We start from the raw sequence: 16,233 nt of genomic DNA, 5'->3' as shown, positions 1-16,233 counted from the left end.
CCAGGCATAGCTAGCTTTGGGGAGCAGTTAAATTTATTGTCAAGGGATCCCTCCCACTTTGTGGGAGAGCCCTAAATTTAGTGTAGGACTTCATTTAATTACACACTCTCTGCACATTGATTGACACTCTGTTAACTTGTTGTTGAAAAGAGAATTGTAGGAAAATGAAAACTTTCTCTAAGAATATAGAGCAGTCAGTATTTACTAATAGTTTCCACACTAACAGGACTATAAGTCTTTCTGGGATCACAGCTTTTTGGTACCAGCATACGTTAACTCCTGGCAAGGGCTGATATTTTTATTAATGGCTGCCACTGTACATTGTATATAGATTTTATAACTGAATCTTAATATCTAATAAAAGTGGGGAACAGGGGGAACCTGCATATACATGTTTGTGTCAAGAGTTTCTGAAAATACATTTATGGGAGGTCTGAGTTACAAAAGTCATTTGTTCCCCTAATAAAATAAACAATGATTACGTTAATGTTTTCAGTTCAGATGGCTTAGCTGCATTTCTCTTAAGTCCTTTCATTTTCTTGTATTCCAATCTGAGAAATATGCCTCCTACAATAAAACCTGAAAGAGAAGAAAAATCATGGCCTAATAAAGGAAATTTTAAAACATTCTTAAAGTATTTCAGCAAGGGATTAATCTTCATTAATATACAACTATTCACAATACTTTCCCATCCCTAATTGGAACTAAATTGATTTTAGGGATATAGGAATTACCAAACTGGACCAGACTTCTGGTTCAGTTGCTTCTCTCTGATGCGGGAGGTTTCTTCCTTAATCCTCTTCAGTTAGAGGTTATTTTATGGCCTGAGGCATGAGGGGTTTTATCCCTTATCATTTTTCTTATCCTATCCAGTATAACTGTAGATGTTCTCATTATCAATATAAATGTTCAGTCTCTTTCTAAAATTGTACTAAGCCCTTGGGTTCAATGATATTTTGTGGCAATTATTGCACCGTGTAAAATTTTTTCCTTTTTACCAGTCTTAAATTTATTGTTTTCATTTTCAGTGAATGTCCCCTTGTTCTTCTCTTCTGAGAAAGCATATGAGTGGCTGAGTTATCCTCTGTATATCATTTATTACTCTGTACGTCTTTACTATGTCACCTCTTATTAGTCTCTACTCTGTACTGAACAGTCCTAATCTTTTCAATCTCTCTACACATGAAAGTCTTTCCAGATCTCTCATCCTTTTCATTGCCCAGCTCTGAACCCCCTGCTAAATCTGTCTGAGTGGCTATGGTTCTTGCTCCTGATTCAAAGGGGAAAAAGTCCTTTATATGTGTGAAAGTGAAGCTGTATGTTTGGCACAGTAGTTTATTTTTAAAATCATGAGTCATATACAGGTTTTTTTTACAACTTACTTTCACTGGCTTCTTTAAAGTAGGCTAGCATAGAGCTGGACAAAATGTCTTCACTGAGTTTTCTGGCAAACCAACAGCGAATAGAAATTTCAAGTAAGGCAGTGATGTGGGATCAAGTCCTTAGTACTAGGAGTCATGTTTTGCTATTCCTGTTAATCTAATTTTCCTATGGTATGTTTTGTCTCTAGTTCATATTAAATGAGAGGTTGGATGAAGGTATTACAGGGAAATAGTGATTTCAGAGGTTTGAACATAGATCTGATGTAAAGGCTTTCTCTGGCAACCACAAACTCTGATCCTGGCTTTTTCCATTCTCTTAGCTTTCTTTGAATCACACTATATCCCCTTTCCCCCTTCCATCTTCTAAGGACCAAATTATAGTCATAGGTAGTTTCTCTTCTTCCAGAGGCTTGTGAATTACACACCAAGTATCATCACAAAATCTTGGTTTCCCTTTCCTAGTTGCAGGGCAGAAAACTTGTTTTCTGGTGGCCATTCTTTTTTCCTGTGTAACTGAGGTAATTGAAAGCTGACATAACTTCTTTTTATATCATCTTCTAAGTTTGATCCCTTCGGATATGATGTCTACATTTTATTTAATTTCAGCTTTTTGATATTTTCACCCTCTCTAAATCTGAGTCACAGTCTGCTGACTGTAGCTATGCCATCCAAAAATCACAGACTGTGCTCTGAATTCTTTTGTTTATTTACTTACTGGGCAGGATTGGTGGGGGGAGAGGGGAGAGGAGGAGACTGGATCTCATCAGTCTGTCATCCCTACTCCTTTTGTGCTTAAGCTTATTAAAAGAATACTCAAAAGCATTCTGTCTTGTTTTGGGGGGAAAGGTATACATCTGTTTGCCTTCATTCCATCAGCTCATGCCTAGCTGAATACGATCCTGTGCAATACAATCTAACTTTACAATCATGCTTGTTGGCACCATAAATGTTGGTGTCCCACAGGAGTTAAAACAATGAATAATGTTAAACTGAGAAGTTAAAGTAATCATGTCTCTAAGAAATATCACCTACCGATGGATATCAATACTCCAAGAAGAATACCAACTGCCATGCCTGTGCTTGGCATCCCAGAACGGTTTTCTACTTCTATAAAACATCTCTTCTCATCTGTACACCTGCAAACGTTTACTGCAGTCAAAGACAAATGTCATAAGATTAGTGGAATCATTTATCAGCCCGACAGAACTGTCCATGAATATTGCTGTTCTCTGTAAATCAGCCCCATAAGTGCTGTGTGTGTAACATACCTTGAAGATTCAGGTTTCCCTCCCGGGGTGGTTTTCCGTTGTCATTAATTGTTAATGGAATGCTATAATTTTTCTCCTCTAGATTAGTGTGCTTGGGGGAAAGGTAAGCGTGGGTGCCTGTCAACATGGAACAGGACATACACATCAGGACAATGAGGGACTGTAAAACGTGCTCAGTTTCACTAAACACCACCTCCCCCTGCAGATGCCCTACTGCCCAGGTCTTTCTTTTTCCTTTTTTTTTTTTTAAGATCTAGTGGTTCCCCAATCCATTCAAGCTGCTGTAAAGGGGCTCCAGGGAAGATGCAAGGGCCTCCCAGGGAATAACTCCAGGTGCAGACAGCCTTTGTGTCTGGCACTTAGCTGCCTCCATCGGCTCTCTGCCACCTCTGCAGGGACCCCAGGCACGGGGGATATTCTAGGACAGGCCAGGGGTGGGGCAGAAGCCGGGTATGGACAGGCTGGAGGAAGGAGAGGTGGATGTATGAGAAGGAATCAGATGCTCATGGAGTTCTTACATGTGGTCTATTCTGCCCCCTGCAAAACCACATAGGGACTTTTATGATCATCTCATCTGATCTCCTGCAATCCATAGACTCTCACCCAGTGCCTTCTGCATCTTAACTTCTACAATACACCACTTCTTATATTCAGAAGGAATTCCACACTCGTGCAATCATTTCAGAATATCTAAACCAACCATCCTCGCATTACACCCCATGATAACCTAACAAGACAGGCTTTCCTAAAAAGTGTCCCCAAGGTCACCTAGCAGGACAGGCCACTCCTCTGATGTATGCAAACTAAGCCAATATAGTGGGGAAGCCTTCACAAAACATTCTAGCTACAATACATACCGTAAATCTGTAGTCAGATTTTGCACATTGCCACATCCAACATCAAAATATTAAAATGCAATGTCCTGGGAAAAGTATCTAATGCACAGTTTACTCTAGCTGCTCTGTTTCTATATCAAAAATGGTTTTATACTGTTTATATTGAAGTAGACTCCCACAGCACTTTGAGTCACATGTGTTTCTTCTCTCTTCTTGTCAGAAAAATCCCAGTTTGCTAGCACACTAAATAAAAGCATCATCTCTTACAAACGGGTTTTATCAATGTAAAATAAAGCCAAATACAACAATCTAAAGTGTTGCAATGATCATGTACTCAAATATATATTACTTTCTCAACACACCTAAATATTTCAATGTACGATATATAACACAGAAAGGTCAGAATGAAACAGGAATCCAACCATTTCTTAAATATACACAATAAATGCATGTACATGCTACATTTTCAATATGATTGAAAAACTTACCGTCTATTCTAGAAATTTCCCAGTCACTCTTTATATTTTCACCGCCTCCAAGAGAAAAACTGAATTCTGGAGAATACGGTTGTTGATCGTCATCGGTGGCCTGGATCTCTGCTCTTGCTCCTCCATGGAGCGGATGGCAGAAGAATAGATGATTACCCTTTGTTAGCCGGGGAGGATTATCGTTCACATCTTTTATGAATAGCATGAAGACTGCTGTGGAGCTCTGAGATTTTTTATCTGTAAAATTTAAAACAGTGCAAAATTATACTTCAGGTCGTGGACTTCAAATTCACGGTCGCTTGGGGCTGGGTTGTTGCTTTTGCAACTGCAGTGGCCTTGAAGAGAGTGGGTGTGGTGGTGCAACATGAGAGAGACAGGTGCCGGAGCTACTCCGTCTGTAGAATACAGAGGCAGTCAGTCTCTGGAGGGACTGAGCGGGTGTAGTCAGTCAGAAGTGGCAACTAGTGTCACTTTTTTTAAAGTGCTGGAGAGGGGGGATCATACACACCCCTACACTTTTTAAAAAGTAACACTAGCTGCCACTTCTGACTGACTAGTGCTGGCTTCTGAGTGCTAACTGGTGAAAGAGGAGATATATTAAGCCACCATATCCAGCAAGCCCTCTTTGGAGCAGGGAACTCCAGCCTTTTATGTTAAGTGAACACAAGCCCCAGCCTTTTGGCTGTTCCCTGCGTGAGCAGGCAAAAGGCAAGATGTGGTTGCCTTTCTTTGCACATCCCAGCAACAGCAGCCCCAATCTAGTTCTTCATCTAAGAAGACCTTCTCTTTCCCCAGTAATGTCAACTGTTCTTTTGATATGTCAAAAACAATGGACAGTATTGAATGTTAAGTAATTGTTGTTGTGTTCAAGTTAGTTAGGGAAACCTGGGTTTATGCCTTAAAAGACAGATTTCAACCCAAATACATCCCAGTCTTGTTAACCATCCATGCAGTGTAGGTGGCAAAATTAAATCCCCTGCCGGTATAAACAAAAGAAATACTATTTTTCAGTTCACCTCATACAAGTACTGTAGTGCAATCTCTTTATCATGAAAGTGAAACTTACAAATGTAGAATTATTATTTTTTCCACATAACTGCACTCAAAAACAAAACAATGCAAAACTTTAGAGCCTACAAGTCCACTCGGTTCTACTTCTTGTTCAGCCAATTGCTAAGACAGATAAGTTTGTTTACATTTATGGGAGATAAAACTGCCTGCTACTTATTTACAATGTCATCTGAAAGTCAGAATAGGCATTTGCATGGCACTGTTGTAGTCGGCGTTGCAAGGTATTGTCACAAAGCTCTGTCCTTGCCTCCATGGGTCCCGCGTTTCCTGGCGGATTTTGCTAGCCTCAGAGGCTCACTGTGACTCTGCACGTAACCCTTCTCTCTCTAGAGACAAGGGTCACAGTCTACTGAGCCATTTTCATTATAAGCCAGCGAGGGAGGTGAGGAGAAGTTATCCTTCCTTGCATAGTCTCTGTTGTCTCCCAGTCTCAGTGATTAATCAGGGGGAAAAGGTGGGGGGGAGCCCAGGCCCACCCTCTAATCTGGGCTCCAGCTATGGTAGCTGACCTTTTAGAAACATGACATGTACAATTCCCTGGGCTACTTCCCCCACAGCAGCCCTCACTTCCTCAAGCTCCACTTCACCCTTACCTCAGGGCCTCCTTCCTTGTGCCTGATATGGTGTGTACTACTCAGCCTCTCCAACAGCGCAACTTCCTCCCACAGCTCCTGACATACACACCCACCTGACTAACTGGGAGGCTTTTAACTAGTTTCAGCCAGCCCCTGATTGGCTTCAGGTGTCCCAATCAACCTAGCCTTCTCCCTGACTTCTGGAAAGTTCTTAATTGGCCCCAGGTGTCTTAATTGACCTGGAGCAGCTGCCATTTCACTTATCCTGGCACCAGGGATTTGTTTAGCCTGGAGCTAATATATCTATCTCCCACTACTTTTCTATAGCCATCTGGCCTTGCTCCGTCACAGTATTTACGAGACAGATATGCCAAACATTCACATGCCCTTTCATGCTTCAACTTGTATCTTGCACTATTTTTTAAATCTTTTTTACAGTGCAAATATTTGTAATCAAAATAGTAATATAAAGTGAGCACTTAACACTTTGTATTGTGTGTTGTAATTGAAATCAATATATTTGAAAATGTAGAAAAACTAAAATATTTGTAATAAATTTAAAATTGGTATTCTATTGTAGTTTAACAGTGTGATTAAAACTGCAATTAATTGCAACTTTTTTTATCTCACGATTAATTGAGATTATTTTTAAATCATTTGACAGCCCTAATCCATATTATCAATAATCTGAAGTTTCATTTTACAGAAAGTAATTCCTAAACGAATATATCCTCCCAAGCATAAACAGCAAGATGCATCAAAAATAATTTAATAGTGCAGCTTCTATAGCTGTATCAGACAAAGTCAAGGTCTTGCTGTTAGCTGTGCATGTAGCCTTGGAAAACAAACATAGTGGTTTCATTGCTTACTTTCTTCTGTTGCAGTGACTTGTACTTTGTATTCATGTTCTACTTCTCGATCCAAAGGAGCATGAGTATATATCGCTCCAGAAAATGTATCAATCCGCAGCCAGTTTCTCTTGTTGCTTTCCAACGTGTATCTTCACAAAGCATAAATATATAAGTGTATATATATGTATATATATTCTGTACCAAGCCATAATAATTTTTATAGAGCAAATGTCTCTTCGTTGGTTAAACATTAAATTATCTGTACTGGTTTAAAAACGGTCAGTAAGTAGCTTGATTAGTAGAGTATCTAAAGGACAATGATAGAATTCCTTGGGAAAAGTTGATAGTCCTTCCACCAAAAAAGAGGGAGACAACTCAAGAGATGCCCTGGGGTCTGCCCCTCCGTTAGGGTTAAAAGCAAATGAAAAAAATATGAGACTAGATGATCAGAGAGGTCCTACTACCACAATCTAAAAGCTGTGCCCTGTGTAAAATGCAGTTATAATAACTCTATAATTGTCAATTTTTTAACGTTCCCAAATAATTGTCTTTTAAATTTTGATTTTAAATGACTCTAGATCCTTAATTTGCAAAGAATCTTTAAAATGTGACCTGAATAGAAACTCAGTTTAAACAGAGTGTAAACAGTGTTGTTTGACAATTGACTGAGTGTGCAGACAGCTAGCTCAGAGATACCCTGTGAACTGCTCCTATTAATCTCAATAGGATTTTAACTCTGAAGACGAATGACGATTTAAATATCAACATTTAATTCTTTCACGACTGATTGAGTTAACAAAAGCATCTAGTTAATGTGCTTATCCATCGCTTTTTGACATAGTGGCAGATACTGGAGTAAGATGAAGTAGGGTAACTGGTTGTTGACTGGCTTGCTAGGGAAGGGAATAAGGAAATCTCACAACATGCAGACAGGATCAATAAAGCTTAGAGGTATGTAACTCACTGTTGAATATCACTGCCTTGGTTTAAGGATCTACCACTTACTGGGGACACTCGCAACATCAGTTCCAGGGACAATGACCCCATGACAAACAGCCACAGTGGAAGCCATCTGAACCCATTCCATGACACTTGCACCATTTAGAAGACAGGCAAGTAAAGAGGCCTTAACCTTAATGGTCAGCAACAGGAAGTATATTGCCTTTTAGTATAGGATAAAGACAAAAATATATTCTATCTATATATTCTACCAGGGGGAGGAGAGAGGATTTGTATGAGGCACAGTGAAAGAAGAAAAGTGTAGATAAACTAGACAAGGCTGGTGAGCGAGACAAGCTTTCAAGCTTACACAAAGCTCTTCTTCAGATCTGAGAGACCTTCTAAGGTCTCTGTGTAAGCTTGAAAGCTTGTCTTTCTGTCTTTCCACAGAAGTTGGTCCAATAGAAGATATTGCCTCCCACACCTTAACTCTCTAGTATCCTGGGACAGACATGGCTACAACACTACTGTCTGTGATGAGACATGTATTACAGTCACAGGTTTGATCATCAGGCTTCAGTGTTTATAAGTGATTGTTAGTGCATGGCAGAGAGCCACAAGTTGTGACCCTGAGTGTTTCCCCTTCGTGCCAATTTATCAGGGGCAGAGAGGTTGTCAGCCCATCTTTAAATGCTGTCCTGTAGCTGTCACCATTGGCATTCTCACTGAGACAAACCATGTTAATGGAATCAGTGTAAAGTATAGATCATTCATATGGGTGGTGCTGGGGAGACCTGAGGTCAGATTCATCCTTCATGTAACTCCATTAGCTTGCTTGGTGTTTTCCTCAAAACTAGTTAATGTTATTTTTTATTTTTCCGCAAAACCTCAGTATGAATTATGCAGGAGTAGGGGCAGAGCATTTTTTGTATCCTAAACAGAGGCTTAGACTCTGAGAATTGAACTAAAGAAGACTGATTTGAAAAAAAAAAATCTAATGTATTATTGAAGTCCTGCTTTAGATGTGTTAAACTCTTTGTTTAGTTTGTAGGTGTGTTCTGCTGCATAAAAAGCACTAACAATTTACTGAAATGAAAAAATATCATTGTCCTCTTGCTTATTCTTAGTCTCCATCTAGGAATATTTTATACACAACTCATTCATTATTAAACCTACTTGAAACACAAATCAAGGCAAAAGGGATTGTTTTCAAGTCAACAGTGCCTTTCTCTGGAGATTTACATTGGCCTATTTTTCATTATTAATCTCATAAACCATGAGCTCCATTGGAATTATTCTTGCTATAATACAGGTACATACAAAAGGCTTTACCCTAGAGTTCGCTGCAGAGAAGATCATGTACTGCAACAGGAATACACCCAACTGTTTCCATTGTATTATCTTCCACAATAAAATGTAAACTATACATACATAGAAAAAATTATTGCATTTCCTTGTATTCTATGTTTGAATGTGTCCTCTTCCTGGCACAGATATTCTATTGCTCTCAACCACAGCATTTCAATCTAGAAGCTCACTGGTTTAGGACTAGATTAACAACTGATGTGAGAATCCCAGTCAATGCTAAAAACTACAAATAAATAGAAGGCAGGGTGTTTTTGTTTGGTTGTGGAGATTTTTGGTTTTTGTTTTACCTTATCCGGTCCCCCTCAGGATCATTGGCCGTCACGTTCATCACCAAAGTACCTACAGGAACATCTTCAAATATATCTACTATATAAATATTCTTGGAGAAAACTGGCTCTTCATTCACATCCACCACAACAACTCTGAAATAGGCCGTGGAGCTTGAATTATACTGTACTCCTTTCACCAAAGGTTCTGGATTTGTGGCCTTGACCGTCAGGTTGTACATTGAAGACATTTCAAAATCAAGGATCTGGAGAAATGGGGAGAGATTGCAATAAACAATCATTTCACTGTTCTCTTCAGTAAGAGATTGAGGAATCTCTTGTGTATGCCTATAATCTCCAGATCATTTGAAGATTTCCATCCCTGGGGGAAATGGAAGCAAAAGGGTAGGTATTGTCAATGCTGAAAATAAACTAAGAAGTTAAAAGTAAGGCTTTCAGGCAATCTATTGATTCTCCCCTAATGTGAAGCCAACAGACACAATGGTACCATCTCCCCTGCTTTGGAGACAGAGTATATCTTAGGTAACAAAGGGATAGGGCAGACTCATCTTGTAGGAGGACAACAGCACAGCACTAGAAAGAATTATTTCAAAATGAATAGATCTTGGGTGTGTCCCTCAGCAAGTAACATTTCCAATTAATTTCCAATTCTATTTATAGAAATAATATTTATTGTTACATACAAGAAGACTCTGGCTCATGATTGGTTGAAAACAGTTATGCAATTAGTTAATATGTTTCTAATGGTTACATCCTTGGAAAGCAATAATACTGAGGTCTAGAACAATGTCAAGAAAACTGAACATGTGAATGACTGCACCCAAAATGGCTACAGGTGAGGTAATGAAAACTATATTTTACCCATTAGATGATGAATAATTATTTGTTTGTTTTTGGCTCTCTCTAACTTGAACTGCCTTTGAGAAGGTTAATTTCAAAGGAAAAGCACCTCTGTTTTTTAAACTTATGGTCATAATACAGAGTTTTCCTGGTATTTCTAATTATATATTCACTGACTTCTTGTTTCAGTGAGTATCATGATTTGTTATCTATCAAGGTAAATATTGACTTTGGCTTTATATCCGTCAGTGTTCACTTTAACAGAAAAAAACTCTACATTTGTCCTGATCCTGAGACACGCTGAGCACCTGCAACTCCCATTGTAAAAGTCAAGTATGGGTTGGAAATGCTCCCCAGCTCTAAGATTCCATCCTGGAACAGATATCTTTTACTTAATATTGTATTACAAACAAATATCTGTGAGACACTGTAATGTTTACTGGCTTAGTTTTCAAGTGACCCATTCATGATTTTGCACAACATGTAATACAGTGTTTGCATGAAGAACAAAGATCTACCCTCCAACATGCCATCATCATATCTTGTGATATATTCTAAAGAAACAAAAGAGTTGCAATAAGGCTCACTCTTATGTTCAATGTGTCAACATAACTCCACTGACATCAAAGCAAGTTCCACATAAGGAACAAGTGATCCTTGTGTGAATATTTTAATTTATTGACTAGAATGAGTAATTTATTTAACTCTGATGTTCTTGTAAAGATTAAAATATAATTTTGAGTCTGTATGGAGTTTGCCTCAATTGAAGAGACATGGGTAACAGGTACAACATTTGGTGTAAGAGTGATAAAAGACATTCATATTTTGAAGGACAAAGAAAATGTCTCTTTGTGGGTAACTTGTCTGGAAATCAAAACCCTTTGCTGTGTAGCGCTTTACAAACTATTACCAGCTTTGCTATATTGTATGTGGCATAGGGCTGGGATACACTTAACAGTTAAAACACACTTTCTGCTATTCTACAGCCATTTTGTAAAGAGTTATAGATATTCTTCTGGCTTCAGTTACCAATTTTTGTTACATGTTGGGCTTCCTCCTCATTTTTTTCATTTTTCTTAGGATGCAGGTAGTTTAATTATTGCTACTGTACTGGCAACTTCCTTCCAGTTCAATATTCAAAGCTTTAGCTCATCACCTTACAATGGGGCACCAATGAGACACACATTTTAAGCTGTGTTTTCTGGAGATCCATAATCCATCAGCAGGCAGTTAAAAAAAAAGATTACTGGATGTTGTTTAAGAACAAAAAATAAGGCTTAAAGAAAAAATTTATTTGTACTACTGTAACTTAGGAATTAAAGAGATCCACTTACCTTGTTAATCTTGACAAATCCCCTATTTGTTTGGGGGTCTGTCTCTATAATGAAATTTTTATTTTGGTCTCCCTCTTCAATTTGGTAAATGATTTGAGAGCTCCCAGTGAATGGTTCATCAGCATCTGTAGCTTGAATTTCTAGTATTACTTCTCCTACTGGAGTATCTTCAAGAATAGTCCAATTACCATACTAAAGAGAAAAGACCATTGAAACATGAGACATCAGGAACCATTCAAGGAAATGGGCTTCAGTGCTACAACTTAGTGAAGCATAATCATTAATGAGTTCAACCACACAAGGAAGAAGAGAATTATTTTCGCGATTTACAGATGAGGCATAAAGAGATTGAGGCTAAGATCCTCAAAGATATTTCAATACCTAACTCCCATTGAAATCAATGAGAGTTAGGTGCCTAAAAATGAGAGTTGGTTCCTAAAAGTCTTTGAGGATCTGGCCCAAGGTCACATAGTAAAATTATGACAGGACCAGGAATTCCACCCCGTGTCCCGAGTCCCAGTCCAGTTCCAAAAAGACCATCCATCCTTCTAGTTTTGATAAACATCTGAATGATAAACTCAAAAAGCTGAGTTATGTCAATCAACTGGCTAGAGTGCCCCATTCAATTGGCAAGGATGGGTAGTGGTTGCTATACCAGCCTAAGGTAAGTACTTTATAGTCAGTTAACCATCAGGGATTTCACCCTCAATCGTTCTTTAATTAAAAGTGCCTATTTGAAATTTCTAGGCCCTTGTACAAACCTCACACAAAAGATACATTGGACATATGTCAAAAATAAACCTCCCGAACTGCCAACATGCTCCTTAAAGATTTTTTTCCTTAACACTTGAATTAATTTACAAAAATAAATAATACTTCTCATGCCAGCAGTGGTTAGATTGATTTTTTTAATTTATAAACTTTTTTAATCCTTTAAATATATCATAATTATAACTATGTATTTGTATGGTTCATATTGCTATTATTTAGTTCAGGAAAGAAATTGCAGAATATTATTTAATTGAAATGAAATATCTGTAAAATTAAGTCAAGGAGCTACAAAGGTGTAATTGATGGCATAATCTGGCCTTTGGCATGTTCCCTCCAACTATTTAATCTGCCCCAAATAGCTTGTTACAATTTTTTTCAATAGTTCTTTTATTAAAAACCTTACATCCTTGTAGTCTAGAAACTGAAGGGATGCTGCCAAGTTAAAATATATATATTTACATACATTATTTCTGTATGTAACATTTTAGTTTATTAGAACTGAGCAAACTTCCTAAATGTAATCCATTCTTCACCATTCATGCTCTTTGTTTGTCTTTGCACTTTCCCTTTACAGAAAGAAAATAGACTGGTCAGTTTCACTTGTGATTACAGGTAATTTCACTTTCTGGTGCATATGCACTAGCACTGTTTTTGCAATGGTATTGGGGGAAATCTTAAATCCAATACATTTTTTACATTAAGCCATTTTAATCCATTTCATTTCCACTCTCCCCTCCTCCCCCCTTTATAAAACCTACATTTCAGGCCTGAATTCCCAATATTGTCCCTTTAAATGAACAGTACACATTTTAACTTATTTTCATACTAAAGAATGAACTCTTAGATTTGTGTAGTAAGTCTGTTTACCGCAGCTATTTAGATCTCGTAGACAGGCCTTGCTGCAGAGGCATAATGTTATCTCTGCTGCTCACTAGCAATCTTAACCAATGACCATTGTAGTTAATGGAAAGACGCCCACTGACTTCAGCAGGCATTAGATCTGGCCATAGCTTCAGTAAAAGTTTGTCTTGTAACATCAGAAACAATATTGTGAGGAATACTCACATCTGATTTTTCAAAGATGGGAATCTGATCATTGATGTCAATGACGTTTATTTTCACATCACACAATGTTGTGAACACTGTACAAAACAGAACAAAGCAATATCACAAGCAACCTTTCTGCAGAAAACCTGAGGTTTTTTTTCAAGTGTCCACAGTGTGACAGGCATTGTACAAGCATACAACATGGCAATACAACATAGCAATCGAAGCAAAATCCTGCTGCTGTCAGAAAGACTGGCCACAAGATATTGGGAGTCACAATTAGTTTATACTTTGAGCGGGGTTCCCTCAGTTCTCCTTGCCTCTTCCTAGTTCTCTCAATATTTCCACCATTCTTTCCCCTAATTCTTTTCCTAAATTTACTTTCACCCCACCCCTGATCAAGAGCAGGAAGATAATGAATTTTCTGTGTTCTTCATAACATGGAGATTGCAAGGAGACTCCTCCCTCCCCCATCCAGAGATACCAGTCTTTTTTTTCCCCTATGGTGGGTCATCAGAGAACATTCTGAACTTTGCTTATAGCTGGACCTAAACTAGGTATAATTAGCAGAATGCCAATCAGTGAACTCAGACAGCAGCAGACCTCACAGCCTTGTTTTAAATCCAGGAATGTGCCACAAATGGCGGCGGGAGGGGGAGCCCTTAGTATTTGGTTTTATGGATCCAAAAAGTCTGCTCTGGTTAACTGTAAATTGTTCAGACATAGTAAGATCCCAGTATATTCATTGTGTATGTCTTAAACCAGGACTCAGGGAATATCCTAAACAAAATAGTTTAGATGTAATTCGAAACGAGCTTCCAAAACCAACTTCCAAGCCTTTTGAAGTTCTCCTATCGTTTGTTTAAACCATGCTGTTTCATTAATGAAGGGGAAATGTAATCCTGCTTACTCTATGTGCTTCTATCTCCCATGGAGGTCAATGTAAATTTTGTAAGTTTTGCTTGGCTAAGAACTGCAGGATGAAGCCCTTAGTCTTTAATGGGAAAAAGTACATACTTTCTATTCAGTTAACCATCAGGGATTTCTGAGCTCTTGGATAACGAGCTTGCAAACCCTTTTTGAAGATTAACTTTTGTTCTGAATATTTATATAAACCATCTGGACTCTCTGGCCAGCTGCACTGAACTCACTAAAGTTTCTTGAGTGAGACATTAATGCTTTCCAATAAAACCAGTGGAAACATCACAAATCATGCAATCCCTTCAGAGATTCCCATGCAGTAGAAAACCTCTTACTGGAGAATTCTAGTGAACCCTCTGCCCTAGTGCTTGCTGAATTTAATTATCACATTATGAGTCATTTCTCTGTGCATCTTTAAAACAATTAAGTAAAATTCAGGAAGAAGAGCAGCGCTCAATATTGCTGCTTCCTGTAAATGCCCTGTCTGGGAATCCCTAAATCGCTTAACGTGAACATCTTGGATACTGAACATTGAAACAGGAAGGCTGACGAATGAAATTATTTCAGCATGTGATGGGCTGTTTGTACTGACCTTTATCGGTCACCTCCACCGTTACAGAATAATTCGAAACTTTCTGCTTGTTTAATGAAGACCTAGAGAGCTGGAAAGTCCCAGCTTCTTGTTGGATAATAAAGAGGTTATCTAAAGGGATTTTGGGGTTCTGCTCCACAATACGGAACTGCAGGCGAGAATTAAGAGTGTTTTCTTTATCCATGTCTGTAGCATGCAGAGTTCCAATATTGCTCCCTAGAGTCAAGGAAAGAATGAAGTCAGTTAGATAACAAATCTATCAATATATCCTACTTTCCCACTGAATCAAATACTATGGACAATGCTGCTAGTATGAATATAACAGATACTGTAAAAATGCCAATTGCCTGGAAAATACTGTTTGCAATGTTGTTGTAGCCGTGTCGGTCCCAGGATATTACAGAGACAAGGTGTGAGTGTGATGGGCTTCACTCACCACAAGGGGCCCCTCCTTGTGGCGCCTCCTTGTGGATTAGCTCCACTCAGGTCTGATGCCCTCTTCCTTGCATCGTGGCCTTCTCTCTCCAGGACTCAGGGTGCTACTTCTTTGTGAATCAGCCCCTCCAGCTGAGTCACTATACACCTCCCCTTCTGGGGTAACAAAGTCTCTCCAGACCATCTTGTGCAGTTGGCATCTCTGCCACTCCTGTACCACTTCCCAGTGGCTGGTAGAAGAACCCAGGCCTGCCCTCTACACTGGGTTCCATCCCAGGGACCCTACAACAAACAGCCCAGGTCTGCATAGTCCTACCCCTTGCAGCTGTTTCCCTGGGCTTCTTCTTAATTAGCCCTCACAGGCTTTCTTTCCCCACAACTCCTCTGGGATTTACCCTTCTGCTAGGGCTAGAAACCCAGGGCTTATTCTTCCTCCTGGGTTTTCACGTCTCCTCCTCTCTGCTCCCAGAGAGTGACTGCAGGCCCTCTCCCTGCAGCCTCCTTCTGCTGCAAACTTTCTGGCTTTATAATCCAGCCTATTCCAGACCAGCTGGGTTTCTTGTTGAGTTAGGCCTGGCTGTCCCTCCAGGTGCAGCCAGGTACCCTGGCCCCTCAGGTCCACATTAAACATTTCCAGGCATATGTGGGGTAGGCACCCCATCACAGTGACGTAATAGCTTTTATTGGACCAATTTCTGTTGGTGAAAGAGACAAGCTTTGAAGCTACTCAGAGCTCCTCTTCAGGTCTTGAAAAGGTACTCAGAGTGTCACAGGTAAATACAAGGTGGAACAGATTGTTCCCTAACCTGCAGTAACAACAGATGCAAAACCTGCAGACATATCTCCACTGCTACGGTGATCAGTATCCCCCACAACTCACCTTTTAAGATGCATGAGTCCCACACATACCTATCACAGCATATGGTGTACCTCATCCAGTGCACTAAATATCCCAATTACAACTAGTAGGAAAACCAGACACTTGCTACATTCTCAGATGACAGGTTTCACACAGAAAAATGATAAAAGACAAAAATACCATATCACCCATGGGCAAACACTTTTCACAAAACAATCGCTCATCTGACCTCTCAGTCCTCATCCTCAAAGGAAATCTGCACAACACTTTCAAAAGATGAGGCTGGGAACTTAAATTCATAACTTTGCTAGACACTAAAAACCATGGTCTTAATAAAGATATGGGATTTATAGTTTATTACAACAATCT

General features: G+C 39.1%; 1 protein-coding gene across 1 annotated transcript in view; it reads right to left on the bottom strand.

Moving 5' to 3' along the window:
• Positions 1 to 478: 478 nt before the first annotated feature.
• Positions 479 to 16,233, bottom strand: part of CDH17 (cadherin 17) — a 37,584-nt gene continuing 21,829 nt past the window's right edge. The window contains exons 9-17 of the mRNA XM_074942899.1: positions 14,571 to 14,786; positions 13,076 to 13,152; positions 11,240 to 11,431; positions 9,066 to 9,310; positions 6,490 to 6,620; positions 3,975 to 4,211; positions 2,651 to 2,767; positions 2,415 to 2,531; positions 479 to 579 (exon numbers count right to left, since the gene is read on the bottom strand). Of these exons, the coding sequence (XP_074799000.1) occupies positions 479 to 579; positions 2,415 to 2,531; positions 2,651 to 2,767; positions 3,975 to 4,211; positions 6,490 to 6,620; positions 9,066 to 9,310; positions 11,240 to 11,431; positions 13,076 to 13,152; positions 14,571 to 14,786 (1,433 nt within the window). The remainder of the gene's footprint in view (positions 580 to 2,414; positions 2,532 to 2,650; positions 2,768 to 3,974; positions 4,212 to 6,489; positions 6,621 to 9,065; positions 9,311 to 11,239; positions 11,432 to 13,075; positions 13,153 to 14,570; positions 14,787 to 16,233) is intronic.

The sequence above is a fragment of the Natator depressus genome, chromosome 2 (genome assembly GCF_965152275.1).
Source record: "Natator depressus isolate rNatDep1 chromosome 2, rNatDep2.hap1, whole genome shotgun sequence".
NCBI classification, from domain to species: Eukaryota; Metazoa; Chordata; order Testudines; family Cheloniidae; genus Natator; species Natator depressus.
The sequence above is the reverse complement of the archived record's forward strand: the minus strand, read 5'-3'. Positions and strand labels throughout refer to the sequence as shown.